Below are 24,740 nucleotides of genomic sequence, written 5' to 3' on the forward strand. Positions count from 1 at the left end.
TCTGGAGATCATACCCTCCCAGTCAATTCCTAGACATGGATCAGGAATCAGAATAGGAAAATGATCATTCTTAGTGGGTGGTTTGGATGTGCCCTTCTGTTTCAGCAGACAACAGACATTAATAGCAAGGAGAAAGGCTCTTGCATGACCTCAGTTCCAGGGAATGGTCTGTAGTGGGTTGATTGGCATATGCCAGAGGCTTATCAAAGCTGCTCCGTCAGCCCCCTCCTCAGATGGACAGGGGAAAAATATAACAAAAAAGCTTGTGGGTCAAGATAAGGACAGGGAGAGATCACTCAGCAGTTACTGTCATGAGCAAAACAGACTTGGGAAAAAAAATTTATTACCCATCAAATCAATGGTGACTAATAAAACCAAACCATAGAACACTTTTCTGCACTCCTCCCTTCTTCTGGGGCTCAACTTCACTCCTGCTTTCTCTGCCTCCCTGCTCTAGCAGTACAGGGGGATGGGCAATGAGGCAGCATCAGTTCATCACACATTGTCTCTGCTGCTCCATCCTCTGCAGGACTCCTCATGCTCTTGCCCTGCTGCTCTCCTGCAGTGTGTGGTCCCTGGCACAGGAGCCAGTCCTGCACAAACTCCAGTGGGAATCCTTCCCACACACTGCTCCAGGGTGTCCCTTCCTCTGGGAGCAGACCTTTGGGAGCACACTGCAGGGTCAGGAGTCTTACCAGCAAACCTTCTCCATTGAGGGATCCTCTCTTTCCACAGGTCCACACATCCTGCCAGGAGCCTTCTACAGGGTGGGCTCCTCACAGGGTCACGGCCTCCTTTGGGAATTCGCCTGCTTTGGGACTGGGATGCTACACAGGCTGCAGCGGTGAAGACCTGCAGTGGGAGGCACTTCACTCTCACACCTGGAGCTCCTCCTCACCTCCTTCTTCACTGACCTTGGTGTCTGCAGAGCTGTTCTTCACAAATTCTGACTCCTCTCTTCCAGTTGCTGATACACAGCAGATTTTTTTTTCTCCCTTCTTAAAAATGTTTTCATTCAAGTCCTGTGTCTGTGGAGCTTGGCCTAGGCCATCCTGGAGACAGCTGGCCTTGGCTCTGTTGGACATGGGGGAAGCTTCCAGAAGCTTCTCACAGAAACCTCCCTCCTGCTACCAAACCTGGCCAGGCAAACCCAATGCACAGTCAAAAGTGAATTTAATATATTCATACAGAGGTAGGCCTCACTTGAGAACCTTCTTTGACATATTGAACCAGACCAATTGTCAGGCAACCTCCCCAAATTTTTTTCTGTTCTCAACGTGTGACAAAAAGTAGAATGCTTGAAAATGTTGATGGTCTGCCAGAAATAAATAAAAATTAAGGGAAAAAAAAGAGAAGAAAACAAAAAATAAATTCAATTTGGATGATTTGCAATATTGCCAGCCCAGTTTAGGGATGATTGGCATAATTAGGTTATATTTTGAGAGGAAGACTTTTAGAACTGAAAATTGTAGGGTTTTTTTCCATTTGGAAAATGTCGAAGGAGGATGTTTTAACAACTTTGGAACTGCTGGAAACATTTCAAAATCAGAAATATGAAAATTGATCCCTTCCAGCAGAAGTTCAATTTGATGAATAGATACTATCAGCTGAAAAACATTGCATCAAAGCATTTCTAGCCAATTCTAATTTAAGTTTTTCACTGCAAGACATTTTTCAAGCCTTCAAATAACTTCTTGTCTTCTTTCAACACCTACTCCTGTACTTCAACTTTCTCTAAGCTGTTTTTCTGGATTTCCATTAAGCTACTTCAAAGTTGAAAAAACTCCCAAAACCTTTACAGAAAATATGTTTTATATCTGTAAAATAATCCCATGAAACATCTAAAGTCTCATAAGCAGAGATAAAGAACTAATTCTATAAATAATTGTAGTCTTAATTTTTTGCTATTTTATTAATAAATTAAACAGCCTCACATATTGAATTTCATAGTGCAACAAATGCAGGAAATATTTGAATTCCAAGAAAACTGACCAAAAATAGTTCATTATGAAAAACTACTTGATCACATTTATTGCCACAATTTCTATAAAGCAATCACAATGCCATAAAATAAAAATTGACATACAAAGCATAATGTTTCATGTCCTTCCTTCTGTCAGTCACCTAGTTGAGCAATTATAAGACATTTGTTGTTATGTGACGACTGAAATAATCTGAAGGGCAGTAAAACCCTTTGTGTGTTAGGCTGGATATGTCTCTTATATTAAGGCTTTATAGGAAGTTTGGTTAAAGAATGTAAAACATTAAGAGGAAGTTCTGTAGGCTTGGAGCTTCTTCACACCCCTGCCAAAGAATCCTGATTGGGAAGAAAAATGGGTACTGAAGGATGGGTTGCACTTCACAGACAAAAGTTTTATTTTAAGATATAGAACTGGTGGCAAATTTAAAGAATTCCTAAGTTTTTAAGGGCAGAGGAGATAATGCTGGGAAAGTATTAATTGTCAACATTGTGAATAATGTTCTCACTGGTCCAAAAGAAAACAATAACAATCTTGAACAACTCTTTCTGAATTGGTAATTGCAGATTATCTGCAATGATTTAGATTTGCACAGAAAAGGACATCCCTCTGAAAATTTAGAAATATTACAGAATTATGCATTTCCCATTCTTGTTCTCACGCTTGGTATACTCAGGAATGTCAAGAAGATTTTTGTTCTCATACCATCCCCTTCTGGTCAGTGGGAGATCTTCCAATGACTTAATTTCATTCTTGGTGAAGTCCCTTTACTGACATTTGTTGTAAATGTCATATTTCTAGTCTTGATAAAATTTAATAACTGAAAGCATCCTGTTTCCTCATGGTTTGTATCTAAAACCACTCTTTCAAGATATGAAATTTTGGACAAATTTATATTACTCATTTAAGAATGGCATGTCTACTGAGAAGCCTCGAAAATTTTCTGTATTGTAATAAACATGCTCTGATGCATTTCTACCATAAAAGTCTCCTTGATAGCCGGTCTTTTTCATCAAGCAAGCACTTCAGAAACATCCCCATGTGTCATTCTTTCTTTTTTTCTTTTCTGGATGCTAGGTAATATCTTGAGCATTGGGTTTGGTACTATGGATTTCAAAAATTTTTTGTTTGGAACTTGCCTCAGAAAAGTTCTGCCCATGGATTCATTTGCAAGAATGCATATTGGCAGACTTCCATTTCAAGACCAAATTAAGGTCACTTACATTTTAGGCAGCATATGCTTCATGAGGCTGAATTTGGAAAAACATACTCCACAAACCCGTGATCTTGAACGGAGACAGAAACACCACACAGAGCTGTGATGTGGATGCCCAGGTGTATGAGGGTCAGGCACATCTGAAATGAACCACATTAAAGAGAATGGATTCTTCCCAGAAAAGGAGCAGGGGTGAAAGGAACACCTGGGGAAAGGAGAGATCTAGTCTCTTCTGGCCCATTTCTTTGTCTATATCTGATCTTGGTTCTCTTAAATATTTAAAGGGTAATGTCTGCAACTTGTGTTCAAACATATTTTTCTTTAACTTTGAATTTGTTCTCTTGTTCATCAAGCCATAAGGTACTTCAGCCTTCCCATAATAAAGGAACTCTTGTGTTTGTAACACCAGGAGTCAGCTCAATCAGATAAATTAATGTCTCTGATTTTCTAGGATTTGAAGGGAAGCAGGGCCCTTATAAATTATAAAAGGTCTGGGGCCAATAAATCTCCCCCATCCCCATGAAGATGAACTAGTTGGTTCAACCCATCATTTCTGCTGATCAGTTTTCCTTGGGGAAATTTTAAGCACATAAAAACTTGCTGGTATTAATTTTTACTCTGCATTAGTAGATCTTCCACAATTACCTCTTCCACAGTTACCTCATCCAAATCCCTTCAGATGGGGACATGATGCTCTAGCATGCCTCAGAAAGTGGCAGATGCAGAGTCTTGTATTTTCTCTCTCAATCGGACCCTGTCAAAACACCTGACTTAGATATCAAATGGAAAAAAAAAAGCCTTTCATTTAAAAGAGTTGGTGTGACCTCCTCTCCTGTTCCCATGGAGAAGCATCCTTAGAAGATCTTCCTCAGACTTTTACTCTGGCCTTATTGTGAATGTGTTCCCTCCCTGTTAATTCATTCTGGTGTCTGAATTTGTTCCACACAGCCACCACCATCTTCTGGCTGGTAGATTACTTCTTAATGCTAGCAGAACTCTATGATAGCTTTTTTCCAGGAGGGGAAGCAAATGAATTCAGGGAACACTATGATTTACTGCATGATCACAGCATACAGAATTATGAATTTCTTGTCAAAATCAATTTATCTAAGCTATATTAGAGATGATGGTTCTCACTTTTGCCAATAAATTATTGGTCTTCTCTTTCAAGCCTTTTTCTGGCCTACATGCTTTTCTGCTTGTTGGCTCTCAATCTCAACAGGAGGGACTCTCTGCTAGACCCACACCTGACCATTTTCCCTTTCATTAAATGAAAAAAATCTACAGCCTTAGGCTTGGTCCCATGCAGTTCTCAAACTTTTGAGGATCTCTTTGTGTCTGCAAGAAGCCCTCCCTATCCTCTTTCAGTTAGAACACTCCATGAGCTCACTGGACTGCTGTTCACCACAAGTATACCGCAAGCTGTAAGGAGGTTCATGCAGCTCAAGTGTCATCTTTGAATTGTCATGGCTGTGTTTATTCTTACCCAGCATTATATAACAATCATCTCACACATGTGACAGCACCCAGGAAAACACTATGTCTCTTCATCATCTTTTCAGATTTGTTCTCCAGATGGTATAAATCTTTCTGTATTTCCCCCCCCTGTATTTCTTTACTAAATGTGTATAGAGGAAGATTCTTTTGTAAACCTCTTGTTTTTTTTCTGTGTATTGCTGCTGTTTGCATTGTTGTGACTGCCTTCACATTTGCTGTAAATAAATCTGGTCTCAGTGGTATGTTTACCCCCCTGTTTTGCCTTTATACTGCTGAATTAGATGCATTTCTGGTTTTCACAGCTTATTAACACTGATTTTGTAAGTTACATTTTTCAGTAACCCTGAACTTTTTTCCCACCAAGCCTTATTTCTCTGATAGTAACATTGATCTAACCAGGTGATGAACTGTATGGTAAATAATTTGCTCGGTCTGTTAACTGTTAAAATGTTTATTATTTGATTTTCTCACATTCCCCTGTAGCAGAGACACTGTTTCATTTCTCTGTAACAGAATGCTCACTTGTTTCACACAACAGTTACTTTATCACAAAGAAAAATGCTCCTTTCTTGCATGACAATCCTACACTGAACACAGTAGCCCTTACATTTGTCCAAGCCATTTCTTATCCCCTTCATGCTTACTTTGGCACAGTTGAGCAGAATTTACAACCACTCTATGGGGTAAATCTGTTCTTCCCCCTCTCCTAAATAGATCCAGGCAGTGCAAGCACAGCCACAGCTCACACTGTTTGTGGATGTGCGTGCATTATGTGCATGAACACAGTGTGTTCGAAGGAACCAGGACTAAATGTAAACTAAATCAGCTGCCATCCAGCAGGCTGAGAGCTATCAGAGAAGCTTCTGACAGCCAACAGGAGGCACATGGCAGCTACAGCAGGAGGACACAAGGCATCGCTTTTCATGGAAGAGTGAGTCTGTATTACAGACTGGCCATGTGCAGGATGCTCCAGTGCTTTCTCACTCCCTCTGTACTTTTATAGCAAACTGTCAGTCAGTGGTAGGGTTAAAAACTCGGTAGGTTAAACTGTTATGTTAACAGAATAACTGTCAGTAGAATATTTACATGAATAACAAATGATCCCCTAGAAGCTGATGCTCTTTGCATGGTCAACTTTCAAAAATCAATTGTCTGACAAGCAAAGGTGCAAGCGTGAACATCACTCTCAAGATATTCACTACCCGCTCTAGTGGGCAAAAATATGTCCTCGATGTTTATAGCAGAGCTGGGTTTCCAGCTCTGTAATAAACATTTGTCACCCATGGGAACTGATAATGAAAGAGTAAAGTTTTGCATGACCAGCAGGCCTAAAAAAAGGCAAAGAGCACAAAGTACCCACCATTTGCAGAGAACATAAAATGAATTTTAAACATGTGTCCCTAGAGCAGAATGTCCAAACTCCTCTCATTATGCTGTATGCAATTGGCTTAATCTTCAGAAATGCTCACAACTGGGACCTTTGATGTGCTTAGTTCCACTGAAAATGAGGAGGGATGCTTAGCTGGAAAAAATTAATTAGACTCCTTTGTTAATGAGATAGCCTGAGCCAAGATACCAGTATAACCACACTGCATATATGAGTTTGGGACAGTTATAGAAAATTAATAATTTAATAAGTTTAGAGATAAATTTTATTATGTGAAATCCTGCACATCCAGCTCCCATTTATTTTCCACCTTAACTCTTATAATGGACATCTTAATTATTTTGCCCAAATGTACTGGAGGTGTAAAATAAAAACAAAGCAGCTGCACATCTAATTGAGCATTTTGGCAAAAATGCTATAACTTTCAGAAGAAAGCTCACAGTCATCTAATCATACAAAGGTACTATAAACCTAAACAGCTTCCTAATCTTTTCACTTGAGCATTCCCCTGAGATGAGTGAATTAGTAGTTCTTGTCATTACTGGGACAGAAAATATAACAACAGATGTCTGTATTCACTTGTCTAACATTCTTATAAATTTACAAAAATTTCTGTCTTGTGAAGATTATTTGCTATGAGTTCTGTAGATTGATTGTTCATTACACTAAATATGTGTTGACCCAAGTATGGAGCAGTAATTGAGAGTCCTAAGGTGTTGGTTCTGACACTGAGAGGAAAAAAAAACTGTTGAATAATCAGTCATTTTTTTGATATAAACCTGTCTGTTCCTTTATTGGCAGGAAACCTGAATATCTCCCCTTTCTGCTTTGTTGCTTCATTCTGTATACTCTGCCTTCCCAGAGCCATACTCACCCTTTTTTCTTCTGACTGTATCTCCAGCTTCCTCTTTGTTTATCTTTTTAATGCTTCTTTCTCTCATCTAGGCATATACACTATTAAAAAAAAAATCACTACCCAGCATCTCTGCTTCCCTCTGAAACTTCTTGGGTCATGGGGTCAATATTGTCTCATATTTTGCTTTGAGCCTGTGATTGGGTGATGCATCTTCTGCCTCAAGTAGCTGATTCCTCTGAGAAGCTTGGCTGCTTTTCATGGTCTAGCTGAACAGAAAGCTATCACCACACTGACTAACATAACCATACCAATGCAGTTCTAGTTGCATTTCACAGTGTTTTCAACTTCCAGAACATGTTTTTATCCTTCTATTAAATAAAAATGGTCTGCTTTCCTTTTAACCATTGACTCTTTTACTTTCTGAAAGGTTGCTTGCACCGTTTGCTCCTTTTCAAATATGTGTCTCCTCATGGTTTACAGAATCACAGAATATTCTGAGTGGGAAGGGATCCACAAGGATTACCGAGTCCAACTCCTGGCCCTGCACAGGACCATCCCCAAGAATCACACCATGAGCCTGGAAGCATTGCTCAAATGCTTCTTGAGCTCTGTCAGCCTTGGTACTGTTTAGACTTCTCTCCTTTAGTGACATCTCATTAGTGATTTTTGCCTATTCTACCTTTGTGATAATTTTAGGTAACTTTTTGAGATGAGGAAAACTGAATGAACTCACCATTTCCACCTTTAATGAAGAGGATCTAAGGTTGTTCAGTGCTCTGGACAGCATTATCTTTATCCATAGAGATGACAAGGAACTCTGTGTGCATTTGAAGAGGAGATATTGCATGGCTCACCTTTCAATGATACCACTTCTATCACCTTCAACTGTATTTAGGGTATTTCTGCTCATAAAATTGATGCAAGTTATATTTATATCTTGTCTACCTAAGTGTTTACATATTAAAATATTGTCAATTATCAACAATGACAGTATGTCTGGTCCTCCTCTGGAGACTGAGTATTACTATATGTTCATTAGCAGTGTTATTAATGAGATAATGCTCAATATACTGGGCATCTTAGTAAAGTTGACACCCATCATCTAATATTGGTTTCCTTTTAAGGGGGAAAATTGAGATTCAGGAATTCAGCTGAGATGTGGTACCCAGTGGTTCCAGCTTCTGGTCTATTAACTATATTTTTTCCCTAAGCCAACAACTGTAAGGTAGTTAGGGTTTACAAAGGGAAACCCAAGAAGATTGTTGACTTTCAAGAAATGTTTAAAGAGAAGCTCCTCTTATTATACACAATGCAATATTGAACCAAGTATTGAAGATTCACATTTTCTAAAAAACAGATCTTGGTTTACCTCATGGAATGTTTTATGTCCTTCATATCCCACCTGTTTATACACTGACTTTGCAGAGCCCAATTTTCCAGGCTCCGTAGGGTAATGCTATTTTCATTCAACCTTCTACCATTCAGACCAAGACTAACACAAAGCATGATCAGAATATTCATGATCCGTGCTGGGGGAAAGGCTGCAGCCCCCTCACCCCTCCTCGCCTTGCTTGGGCGGCTGGGTGGGGCTGGGCTGAGGAGAGCAGGGTCAGACAACAGTGATTTTGATCTGAGATACCTCAAATAACCCGAGATTTGTGGTAAAATCTGTGGGTATTCAAAGAAAAGAAAACAACAACAAAAAGGCCATCTGCTGCAGTGGCAGCGACAGCACAGCTGGGACACCCGCTGAAAACCTGCTGCTTTACATGACCCAGTGTTAATTTATTTAATTTGCACTGTTACACTTGGCATTTGCTGGTCATAATGCAGGCTATTCATTTGCATTTATTGACAGACAGTAGAGGTTATCAATCCCTTCTAGCAGAAATTAAGCTCAGAACTTCGAGCAACTTTCAAGCCCTGTCCTAAAAATAAGTGCCAAGGAAAACAAGGTGCCCAGGGAGCACCACACAGGATAATGTAATAGTGCAGAGTTGGTACAAAAGGTGCAGAAAATCCAGATATCAGGGACCAAAGACACCACTTTTAGGACTCGAAATCTTAGTTTCAATATGATAATTTTTATGAATTTGGAATCTTTAAATCCAATTTTTTTCCTTCCACGCTACCCAAATTTTCCTGGGCAAGTGACCTGGGCCGGACCGAAGCTGTGCCCTGAATCCACAGGTTCCTACTGCCTGTCAGATGGCTCTCCTGCCTCCCCCAGCGATGAGCGGAGAGGATGCAAAACACTCTAACCCCACTCAAAAAGGGGAGACTGCGGAGCGGGACGTGACGGGCTGCGCCCCGAGCCCTGCCGGCTGCCCGCACTCCCCGCCGCCCAACCTGTTGCCCGGGCCGCAGCGTCACACGCCAAACGCAGAGGGACGGCCGGGAACAAGTGGCGCGCCTAGCGCACGGATCCGCTGCCCACCCGTGACAGGAGCATGGACCGCAGCGCTCTGCCCCGCTGCCCACCCGTGACAGGAGCATGGACCGCAGTGCTCTGCCCCGCTGCCCACCCGCACGGCCCCGCCAACACATGCAGCAGCAGCCCGGCGCCGAGCTTTCCGTACAAACTCCCGTCGTGGGGAAAACCTTGCCGAAGCTGAGCTGCGGGGGGCAAACGAGAGAGATGCGGGGCTATGAAGCCGTCTCCGGCGGCGATTTCTGTCCCTTCGGCACCTGTCCGTGCTCCCCGGTCCCACGTTTGCCCGCACCCTCGCCCGCTGCCCCCACGTTTGCCCCGCAGCGCTGATCCCCGCCCCAGCGGTCCCGGCGCTCCCCTCAGCGCTCCTCGGCAGCCTCGGCGGGCTGCGAGAGGGAGCGGATTTTAAAGCGGTCTGCGTGCCTGCCCCCCCCCCCCCCTCCGCCCCCTCCGCACGCAGGGAAAGCAAAGGAAAAAGTTGCGCTCTCCGGCCGCCCACGCCTCGCTGTCCTCCCCGCGTCGGCGGCAGGACGAGCCAGGCGGCGGCGGGGCCGGTGCCGGTACCTGTGCCGCCGATGCCCTGCCGGGCGCTCTCTAGGGGGAAGATGCCGGCGCACTTCTCCCGCTCCACCTGCCCGCCCAGGCACAGCTCCGAGATGATCTGCAGCGCCTTGTGGCAGAGGCTGCCCACGCCGTCCTCCGCTGGGAAACTCATCTTATGGCCCGGCCGCCGCCGCTAGGCCATGGCCGGCGCGGGACGGCTCCGCGCCCGACCCGCTCTGCCTCCCGCGGGGAGCGGAGCGGGGCGGAGCGGCGGCGGCGGCGAGAGCGGCGCGAGTGCACCGAAGAAGTAGTGAAGGAGCAGGGGGAGGCAAAAAAAAAAAAAAAAAAAAAAGGGGGGGGAGGGAAAAAAAAAAAAGAGGGGGGAAAAAAAAATAAACATCCACTTAGCAACGCCTTTTGTGGCTCCGGGCTCCGACAGGCGGCTCGGCCAATGGCAGCCCGGCGCGGGGGGCGGGGGGCCCTCGCATCCCCCGGGAAACTTTTCCTTCCCCCGCCCCACGGCCCCGCTCGGCGCGGTGCGGTGCGGTGCTGTGGGCGGCGCGGAGAGCGGCGGGCGGAGCGCTGTCCCCTCCCGGCCGCAGGACCACCGGCCCCGCGGGGCAGCGGGGACAGCGGCGCGCTCCCGGAGCACTCCTCGGCCGCTCATCGCGCCGCCAGCGCGAAGCAGAGCTGGTTCCCCACCGCTCCGCTCGTTTATTCCGAAGTGACCTCGGCGGGGTGATCTTCAGCGCGGGCCACCGAGCCGCGTTGAATAACTTCGTTGACCAAATCACCGTCACCAGCCCGCTTCTCCGCAGCGGAGGCAGCGGGACGGTTGACTCTGTCGATTTCTTTAACTTCTTAAAGGAGTTAGAGGAACTTTACGGTTGTCTGGTCTACTTCCTCAACAAATTCTGTATAACGTTGGGTTATTTTATAGATACAAAAGTTGCAGCTACGGCGTATGTTTGAATATACTTCTAAAAATCAGTGCAGCGTATACCACTAGTGGTTATTTCAGTTATTGGCTGTGGACTGAACAAGACTTCATCTGTTAACTTGTTCATCTACTGACTGAAATTCTGACACAATTTTATGTTTGTGAGGGAAAATTCCTCTAGTTCGATAGCATACATATGTATTGCAATGTTAATTCTAACTAGGCATAGCTGGAAGGATGTCTGCCAGCAGTTTACTTAGCAGCACTATCTGTAGTCTGCTGCTTGGGTGTCTTGGTTTCATAGGCATGAGAAGTTAACTTCTGTGCTGCTGTGCTTTTTTTCCCCTCTGGATTTTGAAGCTTTTTATCTGTTACCTGTAAATAAATATCTCTAGCAAACTGTCAAGTTTAACAGTTGAAAATTTTATAACCATTCTTCAATAGCTGAATTACAGAATAAGAAAATGAATTATTATTCCAGTTTTAATTCTGAAATTTTATATTTTAGATAGCATAGATACTTGTTAAAAACATAAGAAGATATTTCTAAACCCCAGCCTTTTGGTGTTTTGAAGGAGCATGCATTTAAACAGATGAATTTATGCACATGTACCTTTCAAAATCTTAGGAAAGTAGTAGATTGAGTTGTACACAAATTGTAACATCAACACAAAAAATCTGTTCCACAGAGTTTTTTTTTTTCACAGATATAACACCCATTTCAGAAATATCAGATGCTACTAAAGAAATTGTTCCCCATTTAACGCCTTTCCTGAGACGAGCATTGTCAAAACCCTTTGTTAATGCTGCAAAATGTTCTGTCAAATCTTGGAATGTTTAGACTGTAACTAGTCAGGGCACAGAACTGTGGAGGTCTATTTGAAGACTCCTTTCACTCTCATAGGGAACTAAATCTGTATAATTATTTAAATAGTCTTGCTAGCAATAGAAATGTATGTAGATATTTTCATTAGAGTGAAGGCTGTCTACATCCAAACTTCAAAATACGAACATATTTACTGTCTGTGTGACATTTACAGTCCTGTTCCCAAAATTCTGTCATGCATCACCAACTAATAATTAAGCAGTCTGCTTATCTTTGAGACATACCCAGAACTCTAGCAAAAGCTAACAGGAGACACATATACATAGAAAGGGTCTTAATCAGAAATTGGTGTTAATGAGAGCAAGGACTGCATTTAAAGGCTGAGACCTAAGCTCCTTCACTTCTGAACTTTTCTACAGACTGTGCCCATGGATGTGTCACACAGCCCATGAATGAAGTTTTTGGTCTCTAAAGTGAAAGGCAGCTTTCCACTGATTATAGTAAAGTTCCACACATAGACCAGTTTGCTATCCTGCTTGTTTATTTATGTAGTGAGACGTTGGTGCATTTCTGTATTGCTTGTCTTTGCACACAAGATCTTCATTTCAGTGAAAATCACACCATCTTGGTGTCATTGATATTATTGATACATACATAGATGCAGAAAAGCACAAATGGGTGTCTTCTACAGTAAATTTAAAAAAATATAAGGCTCCTGCTTTTGAAGATTTTCAGGTAGGTATCTGGAAGTGGATACCAAACTCATCTCTCTTAGATGTCCTAATTATTTTTTAAAAATGCTTTTAGGTATATAGCAAACATTAGCCACACTAACTAGTACCTTTATCAGAGGCATCTAAAGTATCTAAATCCTGTTCTTCAGTAAGTAGCATGGATATAAACTAAAATTAATCAATAGAATAGTTTTTCTCAGTCTTAGTACTATGAGATTAGTTTCAACAGATTAATGATTCTTCTGGTGAGATATGCTGACTAACTTGTCCTAAACCAGTTCCAGAAACAACTTTTGTTGTTGGAATCAAGTTATTGATGAAGAGGATGCTTCACTTTTCTATTGAGGATTTTAGTCTTAAATATAAATTCAGATTACCAATCATGGCATTTTTCTCCAATGTGTTCTTTTAGTGGAAAACAACTTTTTCTGCATATGGAAGGACATAACAGCTTGCTTTCGAGCTACAACTCCTACTGCTCTGATTTTCAATAGCCTGGCAATTTTTAAATTAATATGCAGCTGCACCATGTGCCCTGGTATCCACAAAGACCATTAATTTTCCCTGTGGGAGTGGTCCCACATGGTGTTTTAGGACACAGTAACCTCTTGCTTCATGGGTTTCAGGAGGTGCCATCAGACTAGACCATAGCAACTCTTACTGTTCTGACTGCTGGTCATTACCAGGTTCACCCTGGCTTGACAGCTTCCTGTTGACTAAGGGAGAAAATTACTCTCTTTTTTCAAATTAAGTGCATGTATTAACATCCTCAGGTTGTCCATGAAGTATCCAACCAGAGGTAAGGGTTCTATGCTCTGGACAGGAAAAACATGGCAAAAATACTCGGTTTTGTGAGAAGTATCCTTTAATGAGGACTGTGTTGGGGGTTTTGAAGTTTAGGCAATACAGGTAGCCTATATATAAATGCAGACAAAAGTTTTGGCCTCAGTCTCTTGATTTGGAATCCAATAAGGAAGTAAAAAAAAAAAAATCATTTGGGCTGGGGGAAAAGAGACATTTCAACATTCAGCTTTTAGGAAGCTGTGAGTAGAAGAAAAGATGGAAACTATAGGTTACAAACACAGTTTGCCTTTGCAACAGTTACAAATACATTATTCCCCCCCATAACAGCTCAGTAAATTCCTTGTAAACAGTAAAATAAACCCTGAAATATTAAAGATTGCTCTCCTTTATCTACATATTTTTAATCCTCTACTTTTGAGTAAGAAGTGAAGAAAAAAAAAAAAGGCATACAGCAGTAGTCCAGGAGCCAGTCAAAGCTGAATGTTCCTAACCTGCAAATTAGAAAGGAAGACTGCCATGAGCACATATGAACAGGGAGTCTTCCTTAGTTTAAGCAGTAAAAAAAAAAAAAAAAAAAAATCTAATTTTAATTTTTTTTTCTACCATTCTTATAATTTTTTCTTCTTGCTTCCACAGTTTCATAATATGTTGCACTGCAGTCTTCCTCTGGGTTGCTTCTTCCAACTTCTAATTTACTGTGAATAAAACTCATAATCATAAAGAGATCTCCCCATATTTTGTCCAAACAGATGCTTCTTCAATTTTCAGAAATACTGAGCAACTGTTACTTTATTTTTTTTTTCCACTTGATTTGGTGCAGTTGGTACTTAAGACCACAAATCTGAGCAGAGACAGTCCTTCAGGACCTGCACAAAAAGATGAAGCCACTTCTGAGAGCCAGCAGCTAACAATGTTGGCAGTTTTGTGAAAACATTTTTTAAGAGATGTATGGCATGGAAAAATTTATGAAGATTTAGTGTTAAGTCCTGCAGAATAATTGGCTAGGGACAGAGGACAAAGTGGTTACTACTCTATTTTATTTCAAATTGTGCTTTTTATGTGATACACAGCATTGACAAATTTTTGGTGTCTTGGAGCCCTACATCCACTGTGAGCTGTTGTTTGCTTTTTAGCTGCTAGCAGGTATTACATAAAATCCCTTTTTTTTTTCACTGCAAAATCCTAAGCATGGTGTGTGATGCTTTTATGGCTGTTTGAGCAGGAGGAATGGCAGAGCAACCAACTGGGAAGCCAGCAGATCCCTAGAGCTCATCCTGGCTCATGGGGAGAATGGGTATATTGGTATATTTTGGTCCTCACTTGGTGTGTCCAGTGGACAGACTGTTGGAAGAGGTAAGAAGGGCAAATTAAAGGCAATTTCCTCCTCTGATAGTTTTGCCTTTTTTTTTTTTTTTTTTTTTTTTGCCTTTTATGTCTGCCATTTCTCAGCAGACGGGCTTCCTTGTCTCCTCTCTGTGGCTGTATTCACACAGCCTCTCATTTTTATCATTTTCACCTAATTTTTGAAGCAGAAGGTCACAGAGAAGCAACGTGTTTGGGCATGTATGTGTGACATGGTGCCTTAAAAGCACATATCCTATTGAATCATAGCATGTTAACAAGCTCTGTTGCCATTTTTCTTCCTATTACCATCACTTCTTTCTCCTAGCTTCACTTACTGAGGAATGAGGTTGTGGCTGGCATTAGCCAGCTTTCTTCAGCTTCAGGACAAGATACTATACTGAAATAATGTTTTGCAAAGTTGGTTGGTTTGAAGAACCCATAGAATAATAGGAAAAAAATATTTTTCTTCTCTCAGCATATTTTTCAAAGTTTTTTCCTGAAAGCCAACTTTCTTAAAATACTCTCTGTATTGTAATACAAAGCAACCCTAAGCTTTGTTGAAATAAGGTATTTTTTGCTACTAGAATTGTTCAATGCAGCCAGGTTTTGCTGATTAATTTGGGCTATTCCTCTGCACCTAATGAATTTCTGTCTCTGTGTGCCTTCTAGTGATATGGCTGTGAGCATGCTCCTTAATGATTTTCAAGCTCTATTATCAACCTAAACGCAGACACAAGGAGCTTGTTTGGTGAATATAATTTTTGTTCCAGTTTTGTTCCTCTGTACATAATTTCCATGGTAGAGTGCCTCCTATAACTGTTCCAAAATTATTCTGCTTAAAAAAATATTTAATTTAAAAATCCTGATAAATTAAGGATATTGTGGCCCATTTGGTTGCATCCTGCTCCTACAACAACACTATTCAGTGAATGTATGATTAGGTCCTAATAGAACAGCACAAAACTCACTGAAATAATTTGTGATAGTGCAGATACAGCAAAAACATTTGCTTTGAAGGGCAACACTTTTGCTGCAATACATTTAATTCATATCCTAAGATAATTAGAATAAAATAGATTAACTATTATGAAATAAACACCTGTTCACCTGCACTATCAATAGCCACTGTGGAGATGTACATGTAGATAATAAAATTATTACATCTATATAAATCATTAAGTTCCACATAAAAGAAACAAATAATTGCTACTCAGCATTGTCAAAAGAGTAAAGCTCCATGCTTTTAGAGGACAGCAGCTCTGCCTCGACATTCATTCATGATAAATGAGCCTCATTTCAGCATTTGTTGAGCACAGGAGACCTTTATCCTGCGACATTGTTCTATTCCACTGTCATTATTTCTTAATTATCTCTGTCATCACTAGTTTGGAGCTTGGTGTATGTTACTGGCCAAATTCAGCTTTGACTTAAGTGGGTCCAGGGTCATTTAATCACAATAGAAATTATGTTCATTTGCATCAGGGCTTTGCTTGATCCTCAGCTCTTAACCAGTAGATCATGGAACAAGGAACAACTTTCCTTGTTCACAACAGGTGCTGGAAAATAACTTTCAGAGTGAGAAGACGCCATTCACACATCTGGGTATGAGTCTCACCCTGCTCCCTTCCTCCTGCCCTTGTCACCTGCCCCTCATTCTGCTGGAAGACAGGCAGAGCTGCCTGAGGGGTGTCTGACATGTCCTGCAAGCTAGGTCTGCTACTTGCACAGCGAGATGTGTTCTTGGAAGGTCTGATAGTGGCAGCAAGAACAGCATAGTCCTTGAGCATCCTCAACCAGAGCAGTCCTCTTAGGTAATTGAGAACTAATCTGATTCACCCTGCTGTGCCTTTTGCACTTACAACTCCTGCTGGGTAGTATTTTGGCTGGGTCATGGAACCTTAGCAATGTGCCCAGCCATCAAGCGCTATCTCATGTTCTGGTTCTCAGACAGCCAGTTTCCCACCTGGATCGTGGTAAATAAATTCTGTTGGGTTTAAAATGACCTTTTCCATTCTCTAATAATTTGTAATTTAATTTTTTTTTTTCAGTGAGAGAAAGGAGCTAATCCCTGGTAATTCTAATTAACTCTGATCAACTCTGATTTTCCATAATCATTCAATTCAGGGATTTCTTCCTAGCCCTGAATCACTGCTTTTGTTTGCAGTCAGGGGAATAAGTCAGACACAATACCCAAAGACAATGTATTAGTGCCATGCAGAGAGCTGTTTATGGGGTCTTCTATCAGCAGAGTGAGGTTGCTGCTGACTGGAGTCTTTGGAAGGGATGAGGGTTGGCAGGGTGCAAAGCTTCCCAGAAGGGATGGGAAGGGTGCACACAGGGCCATGGCATCAGTTTTTTTCCAGCACAGGCTGACAAAATGGGCAAGTCTGCCGCACCAGAAAAAGCGTGCTGCAAATTTTTACCCTCATCCTCAAGGAGGTGAGATTTCCTGGTGGAGACCCACAGCTGAGGCTTTGCAAATGGCTTAAATAAATGGTAGGAATGCTGATGCCTTCCACCTCACCTCGAAGTCTGGTTACCCATCTTGAGCTAATAATCATATCACAAAGTACAATATTTACAAATTTCCTGATCTGGTGTGTGAGCACTGGGGAGATTGACAGCAGCAGAACCTGCCTAAAGGTCGCAGTGTTTAATATCTGTGAAGGCTGTATTAGGGCTATTTTATTTTAAGCACAGTTTTATTTTTAATGTTTATGAAAAAAAAAATGTTTCAGCTTGTTTGAATATGTTGTCAGATTGCTCCAGCACATTGATGAGTCTGTGGATGTTGGAAAGAATAAGGATATAGGGAAGTATACCCACAGGAACAACTCAAACATGTAGAAATCATGTCTCAAATGTGGCTGAATTGTGAATGTTTAATCAAGATTTCATATCATAGGTCTCTAACTTGTCATATAATCATGGTGTATATATATATGAGCAGTATTTAAATAAATAAATTCTGTTGAGGCACAAAGTGAAAGAGGTGGAAGCAGTTTCAATCATTCTTGGTAGGACATCTGAGTCTCTAAAACATGTGATTCACTAACTTCCATGGGAAGATTCTCCTGATTCTCCTCTCTGTGTCCTTACAGGGAGGTCTTGTAGTGTTTCTTTAATTCCAGAAATAACTATCTGAGAAGGAACATGATAGCACTGTAGAGGATGTTTTACCATTTCAAAAGAAAACCTATACCTGCAAAATGGCATTGCTACATTTGTTTTTCAGAATTAGTTCTCACAAGTGCATTTTCTATTAAAAATGTTTTTCTTGAATGGTTTACAATGCACATAGTCAAAGGCAGTGAATATAATGATAAAATAATATAATAATGCTTGGAGAAAGTCATATATTACCTGACTGAGAGCAAAATTCTGGACTACTGCAATTACAGCATCTTCCATTTACTGTAGAATTCAGAAATCAAGACACAGTTTTAAGGGAGAACCACTGCCAAATAACTGTGAACATAGAGTGTTTCATATTCCTAACTGTAAATTATGCACTTAGGGAGAAAACCTGGAGATGAACTTTAAAAATACACGTTTTAAGGGAAAAGTGGAAAAAAATAAAATAAGCTTTTTTTGTAAACTTAAAAGCTTTTGCATAAATTCTGAGTCAGGCACTGTAGACAGCAGTTTCTTCTGCTCAAAAAGGATAAATATATGGCTGCACTCTTCTCTATATCAAATTGTAATTTGATTTAATGGAAAGAAGCTCACAAAGAAGCCACTTGTAGGTCTAGCTGTAAGACTGGTACTATTTGATGAAGATTTCATATTTTGATCTATTTCAGAGCAGCCTAAAATCTCTTTTTAATATACACAAATAGATAGTGAATTGTGCCTGTCCATCAGCTTAAAATCTGCTAGAAATCAGAGCTCTTGAGTTCTGAAGGCCTTAGCCCATAAAAGAAGAGTGCAGAAGAATTTCTTTGTCTTTCCTGTATTTAGCTATCTACAGTGTAGATGTGTTATCTGTCATCTGTTCATAGCTTATGGACAGAAATGGACATGGTACTGTGAATTATCTGAGTCCTCTTACTTGCTACCTTCAGATGAGATAAATTTTTCTTTTGGTATACCTATTCTCCATTGACTGTGAAGGGATGGCCAAACAGGAACATGAATTGCAGTGCAGGGCAATAATTCTAACTCTGAGATTTAGAATTTCAGTCTTCTAAGAGAATGGCACTCAGAAAGCATGAAGATGTTGCAATATTCCATGAAACTATGGAAGTAAGAGGTTCTGGGGAAAGGGATTCCCCCTTCACTAGCCTTCCAGTTCTCACACAGACTGATCTCATGGGAATTTTTGGATTTTTTTCATGATGAACATCATCTGTGGTGGAAGTTGCAGTCCAAAATACTTTTGAAGTCTCCTTGTAGAACCTTCTCCTTCAGCTACTCATCTTCTGGGAAGCCAGAACCCTTCCACTGGTCTCCTACATGAGAATGTGACTCACGAAACATCCATGGGTCCAGCTGATATTGCTGTGTGGGTATGTGGAATTACTTACAATGAATACAGGTGTGCCCTCTAGGAAGTGGTAAATCTGTTCAAAAAATGAACTCAAACTGGGCTGGACTGGAACATCCTTAATAAAAGAAAAAAGTAAATGTGTGCTTCTGCACACTTGCAAATGCCCTTGTATATGTGTTATACACATTCTGTGTGAGGAATAAACCTAAATAAAAACTATATTTGTCAATTTTTCTACATCATCAACAAAATAATATTCTATAATTTCTAAATCTGAAGGTAATCTGAGCTCATTAGAGAGAACAGTAAGGCTGGGAGCTAGTGAACTAATCATTTTATAACAATATTTTTTATGGCAGTGATGGTGAAAGTGGTTTTTGTGGAAGAAGGATCAAGAGGATGTAAGGGAACATTGATATTTGAGATCCATTTAAAAAAAATTAAAAAGTTGCAGTGCACAATATTTATATGATATTTGGTGAACAAATCTAAAGAAGATAGAGTCTGAAATAGGAAAAAGACTGACCTGATATGAGTTGTAGTCAGCTACTTGAGTGAGAACTAACAGCAAGAAGTTCTTCAGAGGAACTAAGGAAACATATTGGAGAAGTTAAAATCAAAGAAAGTGTAAATAAACTTTGCACTTATAAAACAAAAGATAAATGAATGTTCAAAGTTATGCCTGCTCTGACTAGCAAAAAAATAATCCCTCCAAATAAGCAGAAAACTTTGCTTAAAAGCTAAGAGAGGTACTGAAAAAGAAAAGCACGATAGAAAGGAGGTGAGACTGACACCCAAATCTTAATGAACAGTGCACTGTGTCCAGAGAGAATTGGTGAAGGTGGCCAATAAAGTTCAGAAGCACTGAGCTGTGATTCAGGAGCAGGTGACACATCATATTTATTACAGTGAGATGGAGAGAGCTCTATTGGCAGGGGATCTCTAGCTCATACACTTGGGTTGGCAGTACGAGATAGCAATCCCTTACCCATATTTAGTAACCAATATGATGAGGAAGCATCATACTTTGCTAGCTTCATCAACCAGAAAATTATGCAATTAAAAAAAAAATATTATTTTTAACTTCAACAAAAAATCTGTATGTCCTTTGGCTGGGAGTAATCAAAGATGACTCGATTTTTAAAAAATATATGCCAATATGCTATAAAAAACTAAAAAAAATACAATAATGCAGCACTTCAAAGTATGAGTTTTGTATCATCTCTATTGAGCAAAGCCATTATGGTTCATAGTGGATGGGAAGCTTGTTGAACAGTAAGGATTCAATTGGCATTCAAGATGAACATTTCATTTTAGCTGTTTAGGGAGACAGAGATTTGCATATTTATATGTATGTATATGCATAAAATACATGTATGAATCTAAAGCTGGTTTTTTTTTTTTTTTTTTGTGTCCAAATTTCAGCCCCCTGCTGCTTTAGCTTCCTCTAATTTATTGTTGTCCCACAGCAGCAGAACAGTCCTGAATTTGTCTGTGTACCTGATTAATATTATACAGTACCTACTCAGGGCCAATCCAGAGCCACTTGAACTAATGAGCAGATTCTTGTTAAGTTCCAGGGGTTTTAGAGCAAACTGTCAAGAGATGCTTGTTACTCAACAAATACACTGGATTCCTGCTGTTATACAATCTTAGATAATAATAAGAAAATGTGTTCAGAGAGTCGGAAGCAGAAGGCACAAACACACCATATTTTAATATACACATAAACACATTCACATAATGCATTTATCTCTGAAGCAGTAAATTTGCTCTAAAGCCTTTCATGTATCAATACATGTGTCTTTTAAGAATGTACAACTCTCTACTGTTTTTTGTTAGCATTATAGCTTTGGGTACTAAATAATTAATCACTTCGTCTTACTTTTCAGTAGAGGGCACTCAGAACAAATCATAGATCAAAATAATGCATAAAAGACACTAAACATAATGCAAAGTATTCATTAAAAACTCTCCTGTGTCTTAAACAAGGCTACTATATATTTACATCTGTTTCATATGATAAGCATCTCTATGAAAAGATAAAACTTTTCAAAACTTGAGCTGTCTCTTGTGTACCTTCTTATGTGCTTCACAGTGTGATGTAAGCAAGCTATTAAACTTTGAGAAAAAGAAGTTTGTTCCATTTAATGGATTAACTAGCCAGGGTCTAATAAAAAATTTAACAACTTTGTAATGAACTGAACCTGTCCTTTCTTTCTGGATATAATGAATAGTATGTGTAAGTCTTGGTAATAGACATCATTCCCTTTTTTGGTACAGCTAATTTAAAACATGTAAAGTTGAAAACATGCAGGTTTTGTTTCCAGCAGAAACTGATCTGTATATGAGGGGAAAAGGGTCCTGATGCCTCACTAGCTTTATCTAACTTTTATGCCAGTATAACTCTAATGAATGCAGCTATCACATAATTACAAAAAGAGCAATTCTGTGTAAATCTGGATAAAACAATTTGATTATGTTGGCTTTCATGAAGAAAAATGCAGATTCAAATGAACTTTATTTTAAATAAAATGCAAGAAAAGAATCAATCTGTGTCACTTAGAAGACTTTACAAGGCCATGCAACAAGTAACAAGTAAATGTAACAAATGTAAGGCATGAAAATTTTTGATATTTTTATTTGTTATATAAGAGCTCCATTTGGCCCAATAAATAGAAAGGAAAGCTGTATTTCTTGGGTTTTTGGGTAGGTTTTTTTTTTTTTTTTCCCACACAAGTATCTAAACTTAGGTTATGTATCTGTAGTTTATAAAATGGGTGCTTTTTGAGTTAATAGTTAGTAATATGACCCCACAACTTTTGTACACACAAAGTGTTCCATGAACATGAAGGGCTTCTATGCTTATATAAATATGTGTCTATCATCTACTATGTCTGGATTAAACCCAGAAAATGGAGGTGTGTTCATCTGTTTCTTCACTGAAAAAAAAACATCAATCACATAATTTTACTTATTTCTTCCAAAGATTTTTAACCATTTTTTTTTAATCCTTGTGAAATGGTAAAACTGCAATTTAGCTACAGATTATGTACACCAGGACAGCAAATTTTCTTATGGCTTTCCCAGTGGGTGATTCAAATTTGATCTGCTGGAGAAGAAGGAAATTCCATCTGCACGCTAATTCTTCACTGGGTATAACTTCTTGAAAGCTGGCCATGCTGAGGTTAATCTCCAGCGCACTATTTCTGCAACCAAGGGACGAGGAGCATTGATATTTGATGTGTCATTAATATGGCACTCCCCCTGCTATGATAGTGATAAGTTTCTATTAAACCAGCACTGGTAATCATCCAGAACCAGGCACCAGTTCTTTGGGACTAACCACTGGGTATAAGCAGGAAAATTGCAAACTCATTTTATTTCTGAGCTAATTTATCACCAGGATGTGAGGCTGCTTCTGCAGAGGTGAAAAGCTAGAAAACTAATCTACCGTGCTGCTAACTCTAAAGGCTTAGCCAGTCCTGTCTTGCTGTGTGACATAATTCAAGGCTTTTATTGTTTCAAATATGTAACCCTGGTGATTTAGGTATTGACTTTAAAGATCATTGCAGAAGAAAGTTTATTATATTATCTCTCTTCCATGTCAGAAAAGTTCATACTGTGAAATTAAAATAACACATCATTTCACATTAAAGGAAGCTAGTCTGTGCTCTAGATTGATTAGTGGGGAAAAAAAATCTTTATCACAAAGCAATTTAAATGTGTTTCATAAAATTACATGTTATGTTTGAAGACTGTGACTCAAAAAGAAATACATATGCATGGTTTTGCTCTTTGAAACATCCGTGTGTGTATTGTATTTTATGTTTTTGTGCAAGCATTTTACACTCCTACAATAATACTTAGGGTTGCTTCAGAAATATAAATGCTGAATAGCATTTAAAATCAGTTAGAAATCAGAGCTCTTGAGTTCTGAAGGCCTTAGCCTATAAAAGAAGAGTGCTTTTTTCCATATTGCATGGAAGTACCTTGCAGTATAAATTCTGACAGCAAGTGCTGGACACACAAGACACATCTGCAGCCCTGGTGTTTCAGATCACCTATGCAATTCCAGCAATTCCCTTGTTCTGTGCTTTACTTTGCATCTTGGGGTACTCTCAGAGTTAGAAATCGGATTCCTTTCTAAGGGAAAGAACCTTGAAGAAGAGATCCAGGATTGTGCCTAACACCCTATATCCACTATTGATTATTCATCATTCATTCATTCATTCATTCATTCACTCATTCATTCATTCATCCATTCATTCATCAGGGAACCACTTTAACTTCATGCAAAATGTGACAAGAGCACTGGGTTCTCAACCCCAATGGTTTCATCCTGCACAACTCTTCTTTTGTGCTCTACTTGTAACACAGTCAGTGCCCAAACAACCCAAAATCTATATACTTTAGATGTCTTATTAATTTCCATTAGTATTTCTTGGTCCATAAACCATGCAGGGGCAGTTCAACATGAGCATTCAAAAGCTGAACTATGCATTGTATTGGCTGATTTAAAATGTGTATTCAGATCAGATGGGAAGCTTCGTATCCTGATTAACTGAAGATGGGAATAGAATATTTTATGTTTAGAAATTCAGTTTGCTTTCCACAAATATTCTCCAGTGGTCACTTAAAGTTCAGTGTTTTATATATTTCTGCAAAAAAGATGTTTGCTGTAAAAGTCAAACAAAAAAAGGTTCATGATTATAAGCATTGTGAGAGCAAATTAATCTTAGAAATGATTTTACACTCTTTGCCCAGGAATAATTTGGTCTGCATCTCTTTCAACAGCAGACAACAGAGGTTTTGATTGTTGTAATACACATTTATAATGTTAAAATATTAATAACTACAAGGAACTTAATTATTTTCACTTGAAAAATAAAATGTTAATGATGGCTGGAGGAATCGTTGTTTTGCATAATGGCATCTACTGTAGCCACACAATAAAATGCCAAAAGAGAAGAATACTTATCTTTTTTTACTAACACAACACATTTTACATTACTGAAAACATGATTTTTCAAAAAAAAAATCTGTTCCTACTTAAATATATGTGTCATTGCCCTCATCCAAACACAGCTCTAAATGCTCTTATGTGGATTTTTATACCAAGAGGCCACACCTGCTTAGATAAATGAATAAAAGGAGGAATTTAGAAGAAACTGTACATGCCAGCCACATGAAAAGATGTTTTAGAATGTGCACAAGCTTTGATAGATGCCCAAACAGCATGGGCTTTTTAGGCTTCTCAAGGAATTACAGAATTCACAAACAGCACTCGTTATAAGGTTAAATTTTATTTTAATCTTAATTCTTAAATAAAATATGCTGGTGAAAGAGGAAACATTTTACTCTGCAAATTTTTCTACATGAGCTCTGTTGCTGGGTCTCTGTGTAGCCACAGAAGATCGTCAGCACAAAGCCATCTGCAGAGCTGTGGTCTTTGCACTGCTTTATCCAATCTGTATTCAGAAGATTTAGAGATTTAATGGCTCAGTTTTTATGGTAAGAATAAATCAGAACAATCACCAAACTATGCCAAATTACCCATGTGCTGTTTGGCATCTTTTATTTTCCTGTGTTGAGGTGGAACTTTTGTAACACCAAATTTGTGCTCACATTTACCTCAAGAAAATACATGCCTTGAATTCTTGAGTAATGAATAAGCATGTTTGTTACTCATAC

The 24,740-nt window shown here is 39.6% G+C and overlaps 1 protein-coding gene across 1 annotated transcript in view; it reads right to left on the reverse strand.

Moving 5' to 3' along the window:
- Nucleotides 1–10,081, reverse strand: part of SYT10 (synaptotagmin 10) — a 32,721-nt gene extending 22,640 nt beyond the window's left edge. The window contains exon 1 of the mRNA XM_053943159.1: nucleotides 9,931–10,081. Within this exon, the coding sequence (XP_053799134.1) occupies nucleotides 9,931–10,081 (151 nt within the window). The remainder of the gene's footprint in view (nucleotides 1–9,930) is intronic.
- Nucleotides 10,082–24,740: the final 14,659 nt, after the last annotated feature.

The sequence above is a fragment of the Vidua chalybeata genome, chromosome 5 (assembly GCF_026979565.1).
Source record: "Vidua chalybeata isolate OUT-0048 chromosome 5, bVidCha1 merged haplotype, whole genome shotgun sequence".
Lineage (NCBI taxonomy): Eukaryota > Metazoa > Chordata > Aves > Passeriformes > Viduidae > Vidua > Vidua chalybeata.